The sequence below is a fragment of the Schistocerca nitens genome, chromosome 1 (assembly GCF_023898315.1).
Source record: "Schistocerca nitens isolate TAMUIC-IGC-003100 chromosome 1, iqSchNite1.1, whole genome shotgun sequence".
In the NCBI taxonomy this organism is placed as follows: Eukaryota; Metazoa; Arthropoda; class Insecta; order Orthoptera; family Acrididae; genus Schistocerca; species Schistocerca nitens.
Genome location: NC_064614.1, coordinates 963,531,080 through 963,551,605, shown reverse-complemented (window position 1 = coordinate 963,551,605; position 20,526 = coordinate 963,531,080). Strand labels below are relative to the sequence as shown.

The 20,526-nt window shown below is 42.0% G+C and overlaps 1 protein-coding gene across 1 annotated transcript in view; it reads left to right on the top strand.

The window, feature by feature from the left end:
• LOC126194829 (oxysterol-binding protein-related protein 1-like) overlaps positions 1-20,526 on the top strand; it is a 424,899-nt gene that overhangs the window by 360,004 nt on the left and 44,369 nt on the right. The window contains exons 18-19 of the mRNA XM_049933164.1: positions 124-208; positions 17,556-17,660. Of these exons, the coding sequence (XP_049789121.1) occupies positions 124-208; positions 17,556-17,660 (190 nt within the window). The remainder of the gene's footprint in view (positions 1-123; positions 209-17,555; positions 17,661-20,526) is intronic.

Genomic DNA, 20,526 nt, shown 5'->3' with positions numbered 1-20,526 from the left:
TTTTACTGTTGTTGTTTATGATATACTGTTCTCTTTGTAGAACAAAAACTTCTGTAGAAACATAAATGCAGTATTTGTTGAAATATTTCTGTATTTCTTATTTAAGTATTTTCATTTTCGTAGGTCATCGTGCAATTTTAACTTTCAAGCCAGCAGGGTGGTTATCCAAAGATCTCCACAGAGTGGAGGGCTTTATCATGGACAAAAAGTAAGTATGCTTCGCTTCACTACCTGCTGAGATTTATTGTGGTATACTTTTTGACTCAAGTTAAAATTATTTTTTTTCTGTTTTGTGCATATGAATTAACTAAAAATGATAATACATTTAGTATTTTAACAACAAGGTTATGAATTTAAAGCCACACTGACTGTTAATTGACCACCACAATTTCAAAAATATGAAAAAGGTTTTTGGAGACCACTACCAGTTACAGTTTCTGTTGAATTACTTAAATTTTTTAATAAATCAACATGTTTAAAAGTACAAATCTCATCTTTAGGTTACAATAGCAATTCAAAACCATTTGTTAAAAGTATGTACTGTTCTTTACAGTCTTTGAGCATACTGTGGTATCCTGTAGAGAAAGATAAAGAGAACGTAATATAATTATTTGTTGGTATGCTGCTCACATAGCTTTCTTAAAAAAGTAATCTTTCAGTTTGTTCATATGACAGCTCTGTCTTCTTGTAGTGTGTTCAGTTACATCTGCTGCTCTAGCTCCTGGGATCTTGTTAACCACTATTTGTAAGCTTACAGAGGATACTTAAAACATCTCACAACAGTCAACTCTCATGATGACATATTTTAAGTGTCCTTGGCAAGTTTATAAACAGTGGTTGACAAGATCCAAAAAGCCATAACAGTGGATGTACTGAACACATCACAAGAAAGTAGCCATTTCATATGAACAAAGTGAGTGATTGTTTCAAACAAAATTATGTGAACAGCAACCAACAGTTAATCATAGAAGGTTATCTTTCTTTCACTTTGCAATATGGCCACATAATATATCGGGAATATAAAGAACAATCAAACATCTATATCTACTTTTTAAAAATGTTTTTTGTATAACCATTGTAACCTAAAGATAAGATTTGCACTATGAAACATGTTGCTTTATTAAAAAATTTAAGTAAGTAAAAAAAATGTGACTGGTAGCAATATTTAAAAGATCTTTTTATCAATTTATAGATGCTTGATGTTATTTTATTCCTGTTGTTGTGTGTTACATTTATTCGATATGCATACATGAAACAATAAGAAACATAAAATAGACAAGAGTCTCTCTTCTTGAAATTCTAGGTTTGATGACTATATTAGTCATCAAGTTAAAATTTACCTTTTACCCTCAAACATGTAAAGAGGCAAATGAATGTAACTGTACTAATACTCACAGATGAACTGTGTTTATATTTGCCAATCATAAACCTTATGTATTTAGACTGAATACTTCCACCCACTGTGTGTGTGTGTGTGTGTGTGTGTGTGTGTGTGTGTGTGTGTGTAGGAATCATAAACATCTATAAGGAGCTTGCAGATACTTCCAACATTTCAAAAACATCAGAATTAGACATAATGCATTGAAAGGCTAACCAACACAGAAATTAACATGTCGTTCCTCATACCTCCACCTACTCATTCGGATCTCTTGTGTAGTGACAAAATGCTTGCATTCCAAGTAATAGACTCCTTTCTCTTCTTTTTCTGATGTTCAACTGTTCCAAAACCACCACTGATGTACAAGGCACTGAGATTTGAGTCATGGAAAACACCATCGGTGGTGCTGAAGTTGTTTCATTGCCCTAAGATGGTGGCTGCTGCAGCTTGTGGTGGGCAGACACTGGTGAGTAGGGGTATTAGTGATGAGGGGGTGGGTTGGTGCCCCGTCGCCCCTCTCATGATAGGCCATATGGCAGGATTGGGGATAGTTTCTCCATAGTTATATCCTTGTAGAGGTGCCAGCATTTGCATCAGAGACAGTGGCCTCACAGGAACCAGCAATGGAGGTGGCGTTAGCGTCAGGTGCAGCTGGGGCTGCACCAGCAGCAGCAGTCAAGGAGTGGAGCCATAGACAGTGGTCTGCCACGCAGCAACCCCTCTGTGTTGCGACCTGGGCCATCTGCAACTCAGGAACAGGCATCAGTGGTGGCGGGGGCAGGGGACGTGGTGGGCCTTCCAGAACAGGCCCCACCATGCTTGGACGCAGCTGGTTGAAGTGACGGGACACCCGCCAGTCAGGAGCATGGACAAATGCACTGTGCTCACCCCAGCAATGTTCGATGACATCAAAACCCAGTTCAGATGGCGACCCAAACAGGCAGCCCAGTCAGGTGCACCCAGCCGAAACCTTTGCAGAGCTGGTGACACCGGCAGGTGCAGTGTCAGATGCAGCAGGTGAAGGAATGTCTGTGGTTGGTGTTCATGTAGCAGCTCTGCTCGGCTCATGTTCCTCATTGGAGTGAAATGGCACAACCTCAGAAAACAGTCTACAGCAGCTTCAGGGGACCTGCCAGATACACACTTCTCCATCTCAGTTTCAAAAGTCTGAACGGTGCATTCAGCCTGACCATTAGAGTGAGAAAAAATGGGGGAGCTGTGTGATGACAAGCACCACTAGCATAACAAAAAGAGGCAAATTGTCAAGAAACAAACAGGGGGTCTGTATTGGTAACCACAGTATACAGAAATCCCTCAATTGCAAAAATCTTAGACTGGGCCAAAATAATGGCTGCTGCAGACGTGGACAGATAATGCACCATGTAGGGAAACTTGGAATAGGCGTCCACTATAATGAGCCGATACCAATTTAGCAAGGGTCTAGCAAAATCAGTATGTAGACACTCCCACGGGCACTGCGACTGCGGGGCTGCCTGTTGCTGAACACTGTGAGTGCAAGCGGTGGGAAGTCATGTAATGTCCTCATCAGTGCCCAGCTCGTACACATGCTGGTGGGCCAAAGCTTTGGTGCCAGAAGTCCCCCAATGGCTGACATGCAGATGGCACAGTACGTTACGATGTAAGGAAGCAGGAATCACAACCAGGGGAGCAGTGTCCTCTGTAGCTAACAAAAGAACCCCGTCACACATAGAAGGGCAGTGCTGGAGGAAGAAGTAATTACGCAAGGAATCCGAGGCACGAACTATGCCTTTTAATCCCTAGCCCAGTGGCCTGTGCTGTTTGTTTGAGAACCAGCTCATTGTTAGCTGTGTTTCGAATCAGCCAAATATCAGCAGCAAGCAGTGACATTTCCAACATTTACTTTTCAAACAAGGAAAATCTCATAACTGGAACTAATTTTGTATCCACCACTGCATTTATCATTAGTCTGGATTTATTGTACCAAAATCTCAATGATTTTTAAACAGTTCCCAAAGCATGGAGCTTCTCATGTCCATCTGTTCATTAAACAGTGTCGTATGAGATGATGCTTGATGGCAGAAGATTTCAAAGTCTTCCAACAGATTCATACACTTTCCCTTCTCACAGGGATGGAGCATCCCCATGTGTGAGGCCTGGAGGTTTTACCGGCCAATCATACAGCACAAAAGACAGGAGCTGATTAAATACAGCATCCAAGGTGACGCCTTGTGGTATTGTGGCACTAGTGGTAGGTAAACTATTGACCATGTTCTGGTTATCAGTATATAAATAGAAACAAAGCAACTCATTCTGACTGAATGCTGGATCTGGCTTGATCGGCATTTGCGTGTTGTTCTGTCAGCTGGTAATGGATCTGATAATGGTAATGGAAGAGGAAGAGAGCCCACCACTGCAAACGATGTGTTGTCCTGTCTGGCGTGAAAGGCGAAAGGTTACAGCTTGTGATCCATGATTAAGTAGAACTTAGACTCGTACGAGATGAAGTGAAATTTGTTGAGGGCAGACACGATTGCTAAAGCCTCTGTTTCAGACTGAGAATATTGTTGCTGAGCAGGAGCTAAAGACATGGAAGCATAAGCAATGGGTCGCTCAGATGCATCCGTGTGTTTGTGCTCTAACACTGCGCCGAGATTTGCTGAGGGGCATTTGTAACCAACATGAGATGCTGACCCGGCTGGAAAGTAGCCAGGGAGCAGATTGAAGCTTAGATTTGTGCAAAGCAAATGGTTGGTCACAAGTTAGGGAGAAGAAAAAAAAGGCACATTTTTACACAAAAGCACATGAACTGACTGAACAACAGTGCATGTGCTCTAGTAAAAACTTATGGTAGTATGCAACTTTACCCAGAAACACCTTCAGTTCCTTAATAGAGGTCGGCCTTGGTAAAGCCACAATTGTGTCAACACAGAGATGCAATGGCTTGACCCCTGTGCAAGAAACCTCAAAACCTAGGTACTCAATTAATGGCTGAAAATATTCATATTTCGCAAGATTGCAAATGAGACCCGCAGACTGCAAAACAGAAAACAAAGATCAGAGAGTGCTAAGTTGGTCTTCAGTGGAAGAAACTGAAACAATGGTATTGTCGAGGTAATTGATGCAGCCATATGCCGAAGCTGTCAGCTGTTCTACAAAATTCTGAAAAATTGAATGTGTGCTAATGACGCTAAAAGGCAAGCATTGAAACTGGTATAGGCCAAAAGGCGTGTTGGCAACAAGAAGGTGTGTAATGTCCTCATCCAAGGGAAGCTGGAGGTAACCGTCCAACAAATTAGTTTTGGAAAAGTAGTGGCCACCTGACAATTTTGCAAGCAACTGGTCAGAGTGGGGCAAAGGATATGTAATCTATCATGGACCATACATTAATCATGACACTGAAGTCACCACAGAGACAAAGCTTACCCATTGGCTTCCACTGGAAGAAATAGGCCAAATGGTATTGAGCGATGTCAAAAATAGTCATTCAACCTTGACAGAGTTGCACAATCCAGCAGACACCTGTCATGCTCTTGCCTGGTAATTTTAGCCTGAAAACTGGTTGCACAAACTAGCCAGGGAAAACAGAGATGAAAACTTAGAGCAGAGGGACTCCAGTTGCTGATACGGAACTTCATCTGACACTAAATTTACATTATCGGCAATGCAGAAACTGAAAGTGTTAAATGCATCTAACCTGAACAGGTCTGCAGTATGGAAATGATCCACAATAAGGAAGATGAGAGGCAAAAAACAGATCTGTAGGAGACAGGAGCAGAGAACTGATCTAGGATTGGAATCTGCTGTTTATTGTCGCTAACCAACTTCGGTGAAGCCTGTGTGAGGGCTGGGGAGGGGAGGCTAAGTCCACATGTGTTTGCATGTTTACTAAAGGCACTGCAGTTCCTGTGTTCACTTGCATTTTTAGCAGTTAATTAAACACATGCAAGTCAATAAACAATGCATTCAGGGAAACAGTCATTGTAGAGATATAGTTTACAGTGTTTGTGTAAAACGTAATGAGACTTAGCTTGTGAATAAAAATTTATTGTGGATATCACCACAACCACATAATACTCTTCAATGTATGACCCTTGAGAATCAACAACTTGCTGCATGTGAGATTTCCATGCTTCAAAAGCTGCCGCGAATGCTGAGTCTGGGATGGCCTTCAAAGCCCTCATCGTGGTAGTTTGGACCTCCTCTAGGGTCCCATAATGGTGTACTTTCAGAGAAGGTTTTAGTTTGGGGAACAAAAAATGTCTGGTGGGGCCACATCAAGACTGTAGAGGGGCTAGGGAATCATTGGAATCCCTTTCTTGGCCAGGAAGCTGGTCGCCATGAAGCCGATGTGACTTGGCACATTGTCATGATGCAGCTTCCAATCATCAGTGATGGCTGTCTCATGCGATGGAACCTTGCTTTCAGTCTCTTGAGCACTTCACAATAAAAAGCACAGTTGACAGTATAGCATTGGGACACAAACTCATGATGAACTGCACCTCTGACATAGAAAAACACAATCTGCAATGCTTTAACCTACGATTTGGTCATGCAAGCCTTCTTTGGATGTGGTGATGCTGCGGTGTGCCATTCGACACTTGTACGCTTTGTCTCCGGGTCATACTGAAACACCTAGGTTTTGTCTCCAGTGATAATGTTATCTAAAACTTCTGGATCAGCTTCAGGGCTTTGGAGATTGTCTTGGCAGGCGTCCACACATGCTTGCTTTTGAATGTCTGACAAAAACTTCAGGTCCACCTTGGCACAGATCTTCCTCATCAACAATTCTTTAGTGATGATGTGCACTGTCATTTTATCAAGTCTGAGGTCGCCTGCTATCATTCTGACACTCATCTAACGATCAGCGTCCAATAAAACGTGAACATGGTTGATGTTTACGTCAGTTTTGCTGTTTGACGGGTGTGCAGAGTGGTCCTCATCCTCAACGCTGTCCCAGTCCTCTTTAAAGCTCTTCATCCACCTGAAAACTTGAGCCTTTGACAGGCAATAATTGCAATTGGCTTGCCGACACATATCCAACGTTTCTATACCTGATTTTCCTAGTTTCACACAAAAATTGATGGCATAACATTTCTTAATGGTGTGCCACGATCATTGAATTTGTGACGTGTTGACTCAGCACACAATGCTGCCGAGATAGGGCCTGCAGGCGACCGGCATGCCATGCGTCTTCGGCCAGACACCCTACACCACCAATCCCTCCAGCCCCCAGGCGAGTACACGCTGCGCGTCAGCAAAAAATCAGTCTCATTACTTTCTATACAACCACTGTATATCCATCGGTACTACTGTCTCTGCCATGTTTCAAGAGGAGTTACCCACACCGATGTAGTGTGGCCTTTCTTTTGACTCTTGTTTCAAACCACCCAATGCTTGGGGCATGCAGCACGTTCACGTTGGTTCAAGCAGTATGTGCAAGACACATGGGGGGGAGCACACACTGCTCTTTTGATACGGCCTGTTGCTGCTGTGGCCATAACCAATGGTGCCTCATGCTATGCTCAGTTGAAGGTTCTACTGCTACAACAGCTTCCCTGTCACCCTGAACACTTGCAGTGTGCCAAACAGGGTTGACTGAGCAACTTCTGATACCTCTCCCCATGCAGCAATCTGATTGCCTGTGACCCTGACACCTCATAGGACTGTGCTATGTTGAGCACATCTGTAAGTATTGGATTCTCACATTAAAGTGCTTTTTCACAGACTTTCCTGTCCAGGCCCTGACAAACAACAACATCAGGCACCATGTCATGAGCATAGTATTCGTGATGGGTACTAGTAAGAAATTTACAATGGTGGCTCAACCAATGTAATTCTGCAGCCCAAACTTTGTAAGATTGATGTCAGTGTTTCTAACAATGGTAAAATTCTACACATGCCACAATTACTGACATGAGTGGTGGAAGCCAGGAAAGAAAGAAAGCCCTATATAAATTTGCATCACCCCTGCGAAAATCCTGGAAATGTTGGTGTAACTGCATCTTATATGGGTTACAATTTTGAGCTGATTCACTATATGCCAGAAAGGGTGATGGTCACATGCCGGAAAGGTGATGGTTGCACTGACGATAGAGTAACCTGCCACAAACACACAGATAACACTTTATTGATGGTGGTTGTTCTGTGAAAACTTACTGCAGGGCAATGAGATGTTGGATTATTTCTTCCATGACAATGTTTGTTGAGTGACTTAGCACTGACTCAAACATGCAGAGAAAATATAACCCTTACTCGTTGCCCAGTTTGTTATAGCAAGAACAAACATAATGTACGGAACATAGTACTTTGTAAAGCAACAGGTAAGATATATGTTGTGCATTTCACTGAACACATTGACTGGACAGCTTTAATACAGCGTGAAGAATAGGCAAAGCACTTCTTTGTGATCATTTAAGTAATAATCAAACAGTGGAAAATCCAGGATGGAATGTAACAATATTATTAATAGGAAATTTGCTACTCACCAAATAGCACTGAGTCGCAGATAGGCACAACAAAACGACTGCCACAAATAAAGCTTTCAGCCATTAAGGCCTTCATCAACAATAAACGTAGACAAAAACACACACACACACACACACACACACACACACACACACACACACACACACACACACACAACTGCAGTCTCAGGCAACTGAAACCACACTGAGAGCAGCAGCACCAGTGTGTGATGGGAGTGGTGACTGGGTGTGGTTAAGGAGGAAGCTGTGGCGGGGAGGAGGAGGGATAGTATGGTGGGGATGGTAGACAGCGAAGTGCTGCAGGTTAGATGGTTGGCAGGGGAGAAGTGGGGAGGGGAGGAAGTACCAAAAAGGAGAGAAGTAAAAAGACTCAGTGTGATGGTGGAATGACAGTTATGTAGTGCTGCAATGGGAACAGGGAAGGGGCTGGATGGGTAAGGACTGACTAACAAAGGTTGAGGCCAGGAGGCTTACAGGTATGTAGGATGTATTGTAGGAAAAGTTCCCAACGGCACAGTTCATAAAATTGGTGTTGGTGGGAATGATATATATGGAATAGGCCATGAAGCAGTCATTGAAATGAGGGGTGTCATGTTTGGCAGAGTGTTCAGCAACAGTGCGGTCAACCAGGTGTTTCTTGGCCACAGTTTGTTGGTGGCCATGCATGTGGCAGACAGCTTTTTGGTTGACATGCCCACATAGAATGCAGCACAGTAGTTGCAGCTTATCTTGTAGATCACATGACTGGTTTCACAGGTAGCTCTGCCTTTGATGGGATAGGTGATGTTTGTGACTGGACTGCAGTAGGTGGTGATTTGGAGAATGAATGGGACAGGTCTTCCATGTAGGTTTAGTACAGGGGTATGAGCCATGAGGTAAGAGTTTGGGAGCAGGGGTTGTATAGGGATGGACGAGTATATTTTGTACGTTTGGTGGACAGTGGAATACCACTGTGAGAGTGTTGGGGAGGATAATGGACAGGACATTTGTCTCCCACCACCTCCCAGAGCCCCACTGCGTGGCCACAGAGGAGCATTCCCCTCATAACTCAGTACCCCCGAGGACTGGAGCAACTGAATTACATTCTCCGCCAGGGTTTTGACTATCTTTTGTCGTGCCCTGAAATGGGAAATGTCCTGCCCACTATCCTTTCCCACCCCTCCCACAGTGCTATTCCACCATCCACCGAACCTACACAATATACTCGTTCATCCTTACACAACCCCTGCTCCCAATCCCTTACTTCATAGCTCATACCCCTATAATAGACCTAGATGAAAGACTTGTACCATACATCCTCCCAACACCACATACTCCAGTCCAGTCATGAACATCACCTATCCTATCAAAGGCAAGACTACCTGTGAAACCAGTCATTTGATCTACAAGCTAAGCTGCAACCACTGTGCTGCATTCTATGTAGGAATGACAACCAGCAAGCTGTCTATCCGCATGAATGGCCACCAACAAACTGTGGCCAAGAAACACCTGGTAGACCACCCTGTTGCTGAGCATGCTGCCAAACATGACATTCTTCATTTCAATGACTGCTTCACAGCCTGTGCCATATGGAACCTTCCCACCAATACCAGATTTTCTGAATTATGCAGGTGGGAACTTTCCTTGCAGTATATTCTATTTTCCTGTAACCCTCCTGGCCTCAACCTTTGTTAGTCACTGTCCTCACCCATTCAGCCCCTTCCCTGTTCCCATTACAGCACTACACAGCCGTTATTCCACCATCACACTCAGTCTTTTTACTTCTCTCCTTTTCTGCTACTTCTCACCCTCCCCATCTCCCCGCTGGCCTCTGTCTAACCTTAACCTGCAGCACTTCACTGTGTGCCACCCCCACCATACTACCCCCCCTCTCCCCACCCCAACCTCCTCCTTTCCCCCACCCAGTCGCCATTCCCATCATGCACTGGTACTTCTGCTCGCAGAGTGGTTTCAGTTGCCTGTGACAGCAGTGGTGTTGGTGAGTTGCTTTTGCGTGTGTGTGTGCATGTGTGTCTACGTCTATTGTTGACGAAGGCCTTAATGGCTGAAAGCTTTATTTGCAACAGTCTCCGACCCAGCATCTCTGCTATATGGTGAGTAACAACTTCCCTTTTCATAATATTATTTAAATAATACTGTTACTTTGGGGGCTCTCCAGAGTGCACCAGGGGGCCGTACCAGGTGGCATCTGTAGGCAGGCCTCTGAACTGTATGGACGCGCTCTCTATGAAATCATGCGTGTTGTGAGTGAAGATACATCAGGATGCAGCTCTTGTAGTCTGTTTATTTGGCACTGACAACAGATTCCTCCCCTATTTAACTAACCAGTGGGTGAAATATTGGCCTGTCTTATGATGGTAGTGAAATGGAAGGGGAAATATTGTGCCCAGTATCCCTTCCAAGGACTCTGGAATGGAAAGATTGATAATTGGGGGAGATAAGTAGGCAGGCAGTGTCAACAGATCAGTGGAATTGTACTGGGCTATTTAGAATGTGGAGGTGAGTTTGAGAGCACTTCCGTGGTAGGAAGTGTTGATTCAACCCTTAGAACCTAAATATTGCTGTACGGCATTGTCAGGAATGTTATCTACTACACTGCAGCTGTTGATCCTTGCTTTAGTCCACTGCCACCGGAGACATCAGATTGCATTGGCTACAGGATACCATTGTCTCCATGGGCATAGACAGGACCAGGATCTGGACCCAGAGGGAGTGCAGAATCACAATTCTCCTCTCTACAACTTTGATCAAAATTATGATACGATGAAAATGTTCAGCAGATGGAAGATGAAGTATAAAGTGCACAATGCTGGAAAAGTGCTGTCTGGGAAATACTGTGGCTGTCAAATATGAAAAGAATTTGTAACTGAGGAAAGCTTTGAATGAGCTGGCAGTTGCCTTAGTGATCTGATGCAATGTAATGTGAAAACCATCAATTGTGTTTTGCAAATTGTTATCAATTTGAATGCAGAGCACCTCAAGCATGTCATATACTGGACCAGTCCCTAGGTAAAGATGATATATCAACTTTTTTCAGATGGCATTTGATTACATAATGTTGGTTAGTGAGGTATATTGAATTATTCCAGGTAGCACTGAAAATGGTTTGAGCACCAGTAAGCCACCGGAAGAAGGTAGTTTTACTTTCTGAGAGGAATGTTGCTAACCTTAAATTAATGTGAGATATCATCTAAGGGGTGCTGCAGATCAATCTTTGTGAAATATTGGCCTCTCAAAGGCCCAGTTACCATCTCTTTGGGCCGTGACACAGAATAGTATCAGTCTCTTATTGTACGTTAAAAGTAGTCAGAGAGGACATGGTTTACAAACAACAATAATGGATCACCAAAAACTGCATGAGCACTACTTGGTTTTCATGATGGATATTTGTTGCTCTGAGATCATCACAAAGGACAATGGTATGAGATGGACTGATTAAAAAAAAAAAGCTGAAGGAACCTAATGTACATAGTCCAAGAAAATTTTGTCCGGTGCAGGGTAGGAGATGACATTCAGTATTCTGCAAACATTTTTATGTTTCTGTCATGATGAATATGTCTTTTTATAGAATATCATATCTACCATAATTCAACAGGTATGTGCGCACTTCTTGCAGAGAAGGAGAGCCTATATGCCTATCAATTTTTCGCAAATGTGTAAGATTAATGCACATGTATCAAACAGAACCTCCAAGAAGGTGTCTCATACAATACATGTGAGCAGTATATTTTGCAGAAGGGCCAGTTCCAAGTTGTCAATAAGCATAAAGCTTTTTGCCTCATACCTACAGAGTGATGGCCATCTGGCAACCAGTGAAGCTGACCAGGGCAGACAACAGGAAGTTGATCTCAATTTCGTCATTATATTATTGCTGTGGAACAATGAGAGCAGTTATATCGCATGTTTGTGTGAAAGCAATCTGGACAAGCGAGAAAAGGTAGACATCAGTGCGTGTAAGAGTTTGAGACCCAAATGCTAAATTTTAAGCAACTGACAACATGAAGTGTTGCAGAAGTGCAACACTTTCCTCCCTGTGTAGGTAGGCACCAGCAAAATATTTTTACACTGAGGAGAAAGTTGGTGATTTAAATTTCATGAGAATATCCTGCCACAACAAGAAATGCCTTTGTTTTAGTGACTGCCACCCCAGTTCATGTTTCATATCCATGGTACTCTCTCCCCTACTTCACGATAATACAAAATCAACTGCCCTTTTTTGAACTTTTTCAATGTCTTGTGTCAATCCTATCTGATGTGGATAACACAGTGCACGGCAGTACTCCAGAAGAGGGAGGACAAGTGTAATGTAAGCAGTCTCTTTAGAAGACCTGTTACATTTTCTAAGTGTGCCGCCAATAAATCACAGTCTTTGCTTTGCTTTCCCCATAACATTATTTAAGTGATTGTTCCAGTTTAAGTTATTCATAATTGTAATACCTCAGTATTTAATATACTTTACAGCCTTTTGATTTGTGCAGTTTATCATGAAACTGAAATTTAGCGGATCTTTTTAGTGCTCGGGTAGAAGACTTCATACTTTTCAAGATTTACAGTTAACTGCCACTTTTTGTATCAAACAGATATCTTGCCTAAATCATTTTGCAGTTTGTTTTGATCATCTGGTGGCATTGTGTGATGGTAAATGACAGCTTCAGCTGCAAACAATCTAAGAGTACTGCTCACATTTTTCCTAAATCATTATGAAAATCATGTACAACAGGGGACTTATAACACTTCCTTAAGGAACACCAGATATTACTTCTATTTTACTCGACGACTTTCCATCAGTTATTATGAACTGTGACCTTTGTGACAGGAAATCACAAATCCAGTCTCACAAGTGAGATGACACTCCACAGGCATGCACTTTAATTAGAAGTCACTGTCAGGAACAGTGTCAAAAGCCTTCTGGAAATGTAAAAATATGGAATAAATTTGATGTCCCCTGTCAATAGCACTCCATTACTTAGATGTTGATGTTGAACAATGGCAGTTGCCTGCGCAATATTTTTTATGCCACAGTGGTATCTTTTATAATTTTATGACTTTAATTTTCTTTTAAAATGACTTCTGAACTCCCTACCTTCTCATCCTGTCAGTAAGTCTCCCCTGACTCAGGATTCTGGGTGACTTTTTGGTAACACTCTCCCATTTTATAAACCCCGCCAGTCCTTTTCCTTCATTCCTTTTCCTTTCCCTTCAATTGTTCATCCAGAAGAAAGAGACACAGGCTCCGAAAGTTGTGTGTTTCCATATCTTTTGTATGACTTTTCACCTGCTGTCTCTTGGTGAATAGAGAATAGGTTTTTTATTTGTGAATTTATATTAGGTCTGTAGAGTAAGGAATTTCTGAATCTCAGTATGAACATCTTGGTAGAGATAAAGTTAACCACATTATCATGGGCCATCCAGGAACAATTATAATCTGAATTTTCACAATGGGATTGGCAACAACAGCTGAAATCTTCAGGCTCCAACATTAAAACATCATAAGACTGGCTGCTTTACTTTCTACATTGTAAAATCTCTAAATGTGCAACCACTACTTGAGTCTTTTTTACAGAGTGATCATACTATATATATACACATACACATACACAGACACAAGCAGACATTTGTGTCTGTGTATGTGTCTGTGTATGTGCGGATGGATATGTGTGTGTGTGCTAGTGTATACCCGTCCTTTTTCCCCCTAAGGTAAGTGCTGGCAGGTCGATAGACACACAAACAAACACAAACATACACACGAAATTCAAGCTTTCGCTGTGTATGTGCGGATGGATATGTGTGTGTGTGTGTGTGTGTGTGTGTGTGTGTGTGTGTGTGTGTGTGTGTGTGTGTGTGTGGGCGCGCGCGCGCGCGCGCGAGTGTATACCTGTCCTTTTTTCCCCCAAGGTAAGTCTTTCCGCACCCAGGATTGGAATGACTCCTTACCCTCTCCCTTAAAACCCACATCCTTTCGTCTTTCCCTCTCCTTCCCTTTCCTGATGAGGCAACAGTTTGTTGCGAAAGCTTGAATTTTGTGTGTATGTTTGTGTTTGTTTGTGTGTCTATCGACCTGCCAGCGCTTTCGTTTGGTAAGTCACATCATCTTTGTTTTTAGATATATTTTTCCCACGTGGAATGTTTCCCTCTATATATATATATATATATATATATATATATATATATATATATATATATATATGTTTTTAGATATATATCCCACGTGGAATGTTTCCCTATATATATATATATATATATATATATATATATATATATATATATATATATATGTGTGTGTGTGTGTCGACCTGCCAGTGCTTTGTTTGGTAAGTTACATCGTCTTTATATATATATATATATACACTCCTGGAAATTGAAATAAGAACACCGTGAATTCATTGTCCCAGGAAGGGGAAACTTTATTGACACATTCCTGGGGTCAGATACATCACATGATCACACTGACAGAACCACAGGCACATAGACACAGGCAACAGAGCATGCACAATGTCGGCACTAGTACAGTGTATATCCACCTTTCGCAGCAATGCAGGCTGCTATTCTCCCATGGAGACGATCGTAGAGATGCTGGATGTAGTCCTGTGGAACGGCTTGCCATGCCATTTCCACCTGGCGCCTCAGTTGGACCAGCGTTCGTGCTGGACGTGCAGACCGCGTGAGACGACGCTTCATCCAGTCCCAAACATGCTCAATGGGGGACAGATCCGGAGATCTTGCTGGCCAGGGTAGTTGACTTACACCTTCTAGAGCACGTTGGGTGGCACGGGATACATGCGGACGTGCATTGTCCTGTTGGAACAGCAAGTTCCCTTTCCGGTCTAGGAATGGTAGAACGATGGGTTCGATGACGGTTTGGATGTACCGTGCACTATTCAGTGTCCCCTCGACGATCACCAGTGGTGTACGGCCAGTGTAGGAGATCGCTCCCCACACCATGATGCCGGGTGTTGGCCCTGTGTGCCTCGGTCGTATGCAGTCCTGATTGTGGCGCTCACCTGCACGGCGCCAAACACGCATACGACCATCATTGGCACCAAGGCAGAAGCGACTCTCATCGCTGAAGACGACACGTCTCCATTCATCCCTCCATTCACGCCTGTCGCGACACCACTGGAGGCGGGCTGCACGATGTTGGGGCATGAGCGGAAGACGGCCTAATGGTGTGCGGGACCGTAGCCCAGCTTCATGGAGACGGTTGCGAATGGTCCTCGCCGATACCCCAGGAGCAACAGTGTCCCTAATTTGCTGGGAAGTGGTGGTGCGGTCCCCTACGGCACTGCGTAGGATCCTACGGTCTTGGCGTGCATCCGTGCGTCGCTGCGGTCCGGTCCCAGGTCGACGGGCACGTGCACCTTCCGCCGACCACTGGCGACAACATTGATGTACTGTGGAGACCCCACGCCCCACGTGTTGAGCAATTCGGCGGTACGTCCACCCGGCCTCCCGCATGCCCACTATACACCCTCGCTCAAAGTCCGTCAACTGCACATACGGTTCACATCCACGCTGTCGCGGCATGCTACCAGTGTTAAAGACTGCGATGGAGCTCCGTATGCCACGGCAAACTGGCTGACACTGACGGTGGCGGTGCACAAATGCTGCGCAGCTAGCGCCATTCGACGGCCAACACCGCGGTTCCTGGTGTGTCCGCTGTGCCGTGCGTGTGATCATTGCTTGTACAGCCCTCTCGCAGTGTCCGGAGCAAGTATGGTGGGTCTGACACACCGGTGTCAATGTGTTCTTTTTTCCATTTCCAGGAGTGTATATATATATATATATATATATATATATATATATATATATATATATATATATAGAGAGAGAGAGAGAGAGAGAGAGAGAGAGAGAGAGGGGGGGGGGGGGGGGGAAACATGAAACATTCCACGTGGGAAAAATATATCTAAAAACAAAGATGATGTGACTTACCGAACGAAAGTGCTGGCAGGTCGATAGACACACAAACAAACACAAACATACACACAAAATTCAAGCTTTCGCTGTGTATGTGCGGATGGATGTGTGTGTGTGTGTGTGTGTGTGTGTGTGTGTGTGTGTGTGCGCGAGTGTATACCTGTCCTTTTTTCCCCCCAAGGTAAGTCTTTCCGCTCCCGGGATTGGAATGACTCCTTACCCTCTCCCTTAAAACCCACATCCTTTCGTCTTTCCCTCTCCTTCCCTCTTTCCTGATGAAGCAACAGTTTGTTGCAAAAGCTTGAATTTCGTGTGTATGTTTGTGTTTGTTTGTGTGTCTATCGACCTGCCAGCACTTTCGTTCGGTAAGTCACTTCATCTTTTTGTGTGTCTATATATATCTCAGAACTTGACAAACTACTGGAATATCCAAGAAGATTCAGGTGACATTGATAGCTATACTGCCCGCATCTCGTGGTTGTGCGGTAGCGTTCTCGCTTCCCCCGCCCGGGTTCCCGGGTTCGATTCCCGGCGGGGTCAGGGATTTTCTCTGCCTCGTGATGGCTGGGTGTTGTGTGCTGTCCTTAGGTTAGTTAGGTTTAAGTAGTTCTAAGTTCTAGGGGACTGATGACCATAGATGTTAAGTCCCATAGTGCTCAGAGCCATTTTTGATAGCTATACTGTTCTTCAGTTACTCCTCTTTATTCTCACTGAAGGGCCAGAATATAGGTGACAGTGCTATGTTTGTTGGTAGCTGATACCCCTGGCCCTGCCAGGTTTCCTGTGCCAGTTGCTGCTGATATTGTTGTTGTAACAGTGATAACAGCTGCTGATGGTATTCCTCTTGCTATTGATGTTGTTTACTGTTATCATTGTTCTTGTTGCTCCAAGAACTGGAGGTTTGCATGATTTACACAGAATGGAATGGTCCAGTGGAGTTCAATGTTCTGATACCATTTTATCAAAAGCACATAAACTGAAGTGAGCAGGCCCTTCACCACTGTGGAGTCTTTGTAGACACCAACTTAGTTAATGTCAAAGAAACACACCCTGAAGGTGCTACATAAAGTAAATCTGTGTCCATTGTAATCCTAATACTTTTTTGGTTAGGAGTGACGCCATTTCCCATTGACACTGACTTTGGTAACCAATCATTCCCCTTGTTCTTGGTTTAAATGCAGCTGTACAATTACTTTTACTTAAGCTTTTCTTATAATGTTGGGCTCATATCAACATCTTACTGTAGCATTGAGATATTTCTTTTTATAATAATTGGTTGAGTCATGTAAACTGTCTTTCAGATGTTGTATAATTTGTAGGTTATGTGCTGGAAGCAAGTGGGCAGCAACATTTAGCACTTAACTATTCTTTTAGGTGTTAGGAATTTAAGGTGGAATGTTGTCAGTAAAGTTTAAGGATTTACTGAGCATGTACTGCAGATACGATTGAGAATATTTTAGTGATGTATTTGTAACATCATCAGTTTTTTTTGCAATGTTCATACAGAACATTTTTTCTTTGTTTTATGATAAGTTTATGCTTAACTTAAAGACCGTGTTTACACTCATATGCATTTCTGCCTAACTGTAACAAAATAAAATATATTTCCCACATTTTTCTCAAATTCATGGATGCTTTACATTCCTCCATTAAAGAAAGAACTACCTAAACAACTATTTTCAATCACTTCATCTAATGATGAACCAGGAATTTTTACCAAAATTTTTATAAAAATTTAAGCTTATGTGATAGATTCTTCAAACAGTCTCATACTTATTTAACACATATTTCAGCAAGAAGAAAATAAACTTCCTCTATGGAAAGTGGACAGAATTCATTCGCTGTACAGATATAAGCTCCTATGATGATTATATGAAAGAAAATGCTCACAAATTCAGGTACAGTATGCTGTATAATACTTTATCAGTAGAAAAACTTGAAAAATGTTGTTGCATCATTACTTAAATGCATATCAAAAAAATTACTGCCGCAACTTATTACTGTTGGTATTAAATCTGACCAGTAAGGTTCTGAGTTTAAAAAAAATTCTAAACTGTCAAATAAAAATAGTTATGAGATGGAAGCAGCTCCACAGTTATGGGGATGATGATGATGAATCAGTTTTAAACTTTCGGAAAGAGGGATCCTATGTCACATAAGAAAAGAGGAAAGGATAGAGACTGAAAATGGTGTTAACATCTTATATAACAAGACAAGGAAATAAAGTGAGACCTTTGAGCAAAGAAAAAACCTCATTTTAAGATGCAATGGAAGTTAAAATAAATATAATTGACAGAGTTCATAAACACAAGAAGTAAACTCACTGCCAGTCCTCCGCACTGTAAGCCATGTGTTGAGGAGCACTGCCAGAGAGTAAAAAATATGGGAATAGAAGATTTGAAAGAGTGATGTCAGTTGAGCTATACATGGACAAAAATGGAGAAAACTGAAACAAAGAAATGAAAAGCTGAGCAGAAGGAATGGCAAAAGAAATGGATGGTAGGAGGAAGAATTGAAAGCACACTTGCTACCTCAGCTCATCCCTCCCCCTCCTAAATTTCTGATTCTAACTCTATTATTAATTTGTTAACTTTAGTAATATTCTGTATTGTGTGGCTCAGTGGGTAAGAGTCAGACTACAGATATAAAGTTATGGTGTCGATGCCCAGCCAGTCTTACAATTTTTTTCCTTATTATTGCTTCTTTTATCTTTTGTGATGATTCCTTAATGTGAAAAATATGAAATTTTACTGTGGTTTGGAGTCCACATTAAACTTGTAATCTTACCTCTCCCTCACATCATTTGTTGATTCTTTCTCTTCAAAATAAACTCTTTTAATAAGCTTCGAAAGGAGTAAGATTTACAATAAACTTTTTACTTATCTTCTTTTCTCATAGTTGGCTTCAATTCTTCATCATCTAGGGGTTGATTCATGAGGCTGAAATTTTTGACTTTATAGGTTTTCATGGTTCCAATTGACATAATAACTACTGAAAAATTGCCTGTTTTCATCTTGATTTTTATTTTTTCACATTTTTCTATCTCGCACTGTCTTTACAATTTCCACTTCATTATCAAAAATTACATTGTTATTGCCAAACATAAAAAAAACATCCTATCACATCACAGGCATGCCCACTACTAATCCAGTACTAACAATATTCCAAAGAGTTTACATATTTTCTTGACAAATGAATATTCACCAATTTATATTAGTATGATATAAATGAACCCAGAAATAAATTTAATAATTTATGTCAGATATTTCGTAACTTCAAATATTTCTAAAAGAAAAGTAACATTAACATACATACAGAGTTTGTACATGTTGACTGTAACAAAGAAAATAAAGTGATTTATTTTTATACATTTTAGCCTGAAACATAATGCATTGTATACAAAATCATATGAAATTCTTTTAGTTAAACAACTGAGATAATATGTTCAAAAGATAGAAAGTATTTTTGGTCTCAATAACTTCTGTTGAAGAAAGGTAATGTTAGACGAGGGTGTCCTTTTATAAACTGCAGGTCCCCTTATAACTGCCAGGGAAAGTCAGTCCAGAGTTTGGACGTATGAAGGGACACATCAGCTCCCAAAAGATTATATTTAGTAAAGCTTTGCTCGAAAGTGTACAAGTGTTAGTTTTCAGTTTCTTCCCCTTTAATACAGAACAAATAGTATTTTTGCACAGAATGTTTTTCTAAAGATCTGTTTAAAAAAGGAAATGAATAGTGATTATGTGAAGTATCAACTGCCAGAAATGGAGCAAATGAGATCATACTGAAGTGCTCGAAAATATTTTTACACCACCTGCATATCTGTATGTGTGTATGGGCTCAGTTTGAAAGGGTATAGGGAATGAAAGAATAAGCTACAAGAAACACAAGTAAAAATAAATAATAAAAAAATACTTAACTGTGAAATATACACAAAACTGTATTGACAGTAAAAGCAGTATATTTGAAAGTAAACTTCTTCCTTTATATACGAAATCAAAATCTTGTGACTGGGTAACATTCAGTACTGTGGTGCTCCATCCTACGCATTGTAACATACTTGTGTCATCCTCGGCACATAGCCCACAAGATGGTAGAGGTGTCGTCGTCGTGTCTGTTCTGCTCTTCAGCGGTGGCCCTATTGAGGCCGTCCAGAGAGTGAGAAGAGTCGATACAAATTTCAGCTGGTTTTGAGCACACACAGTTGGTAAGTACGACTGCCAGTTCCTTTCGAAGCAGCCTCCCCAGAATTGCACAGTTGTCGAATTACTGTCAGTAACAATGAGAGGCATCTGACATCTGTACGTGACACCAGTGCCTAAGCGTGACTGACCCACCTCCCTGCTGAATGTGTGGGACTGTTTGGTGAGATGTGCATTGGTACCTAGCTGCCTCCACACTTTCTGTGACAGGCATCAGGTGCCAGTGAAGAGAACTCAATACCACTGTACCACTGATATACGTTCCACTCCAAACATGCCCATGGGGCGGGAGTTGCACTGTTGTTTGTAATGAATCTGATGGGCTAAATTGATTGTGTCAAGATGGTTCTTTACTTTCTAGGTTGACACAGCTTCCAGTTGCCTCCAAAAGGCAGCACACATTTCTATAATTTTTCTTGTGGCACCTACAATCCATGAATCGTAGATAATGTTCATTAGCTGATTTAGGCCACAGGCAACCATTGGGAAGCAGCTCAGTGCTTTGTCTCTCACAGTATAACATTGCTGAGTGAAAACCAATTTTCTAGGCAAATTTACATGT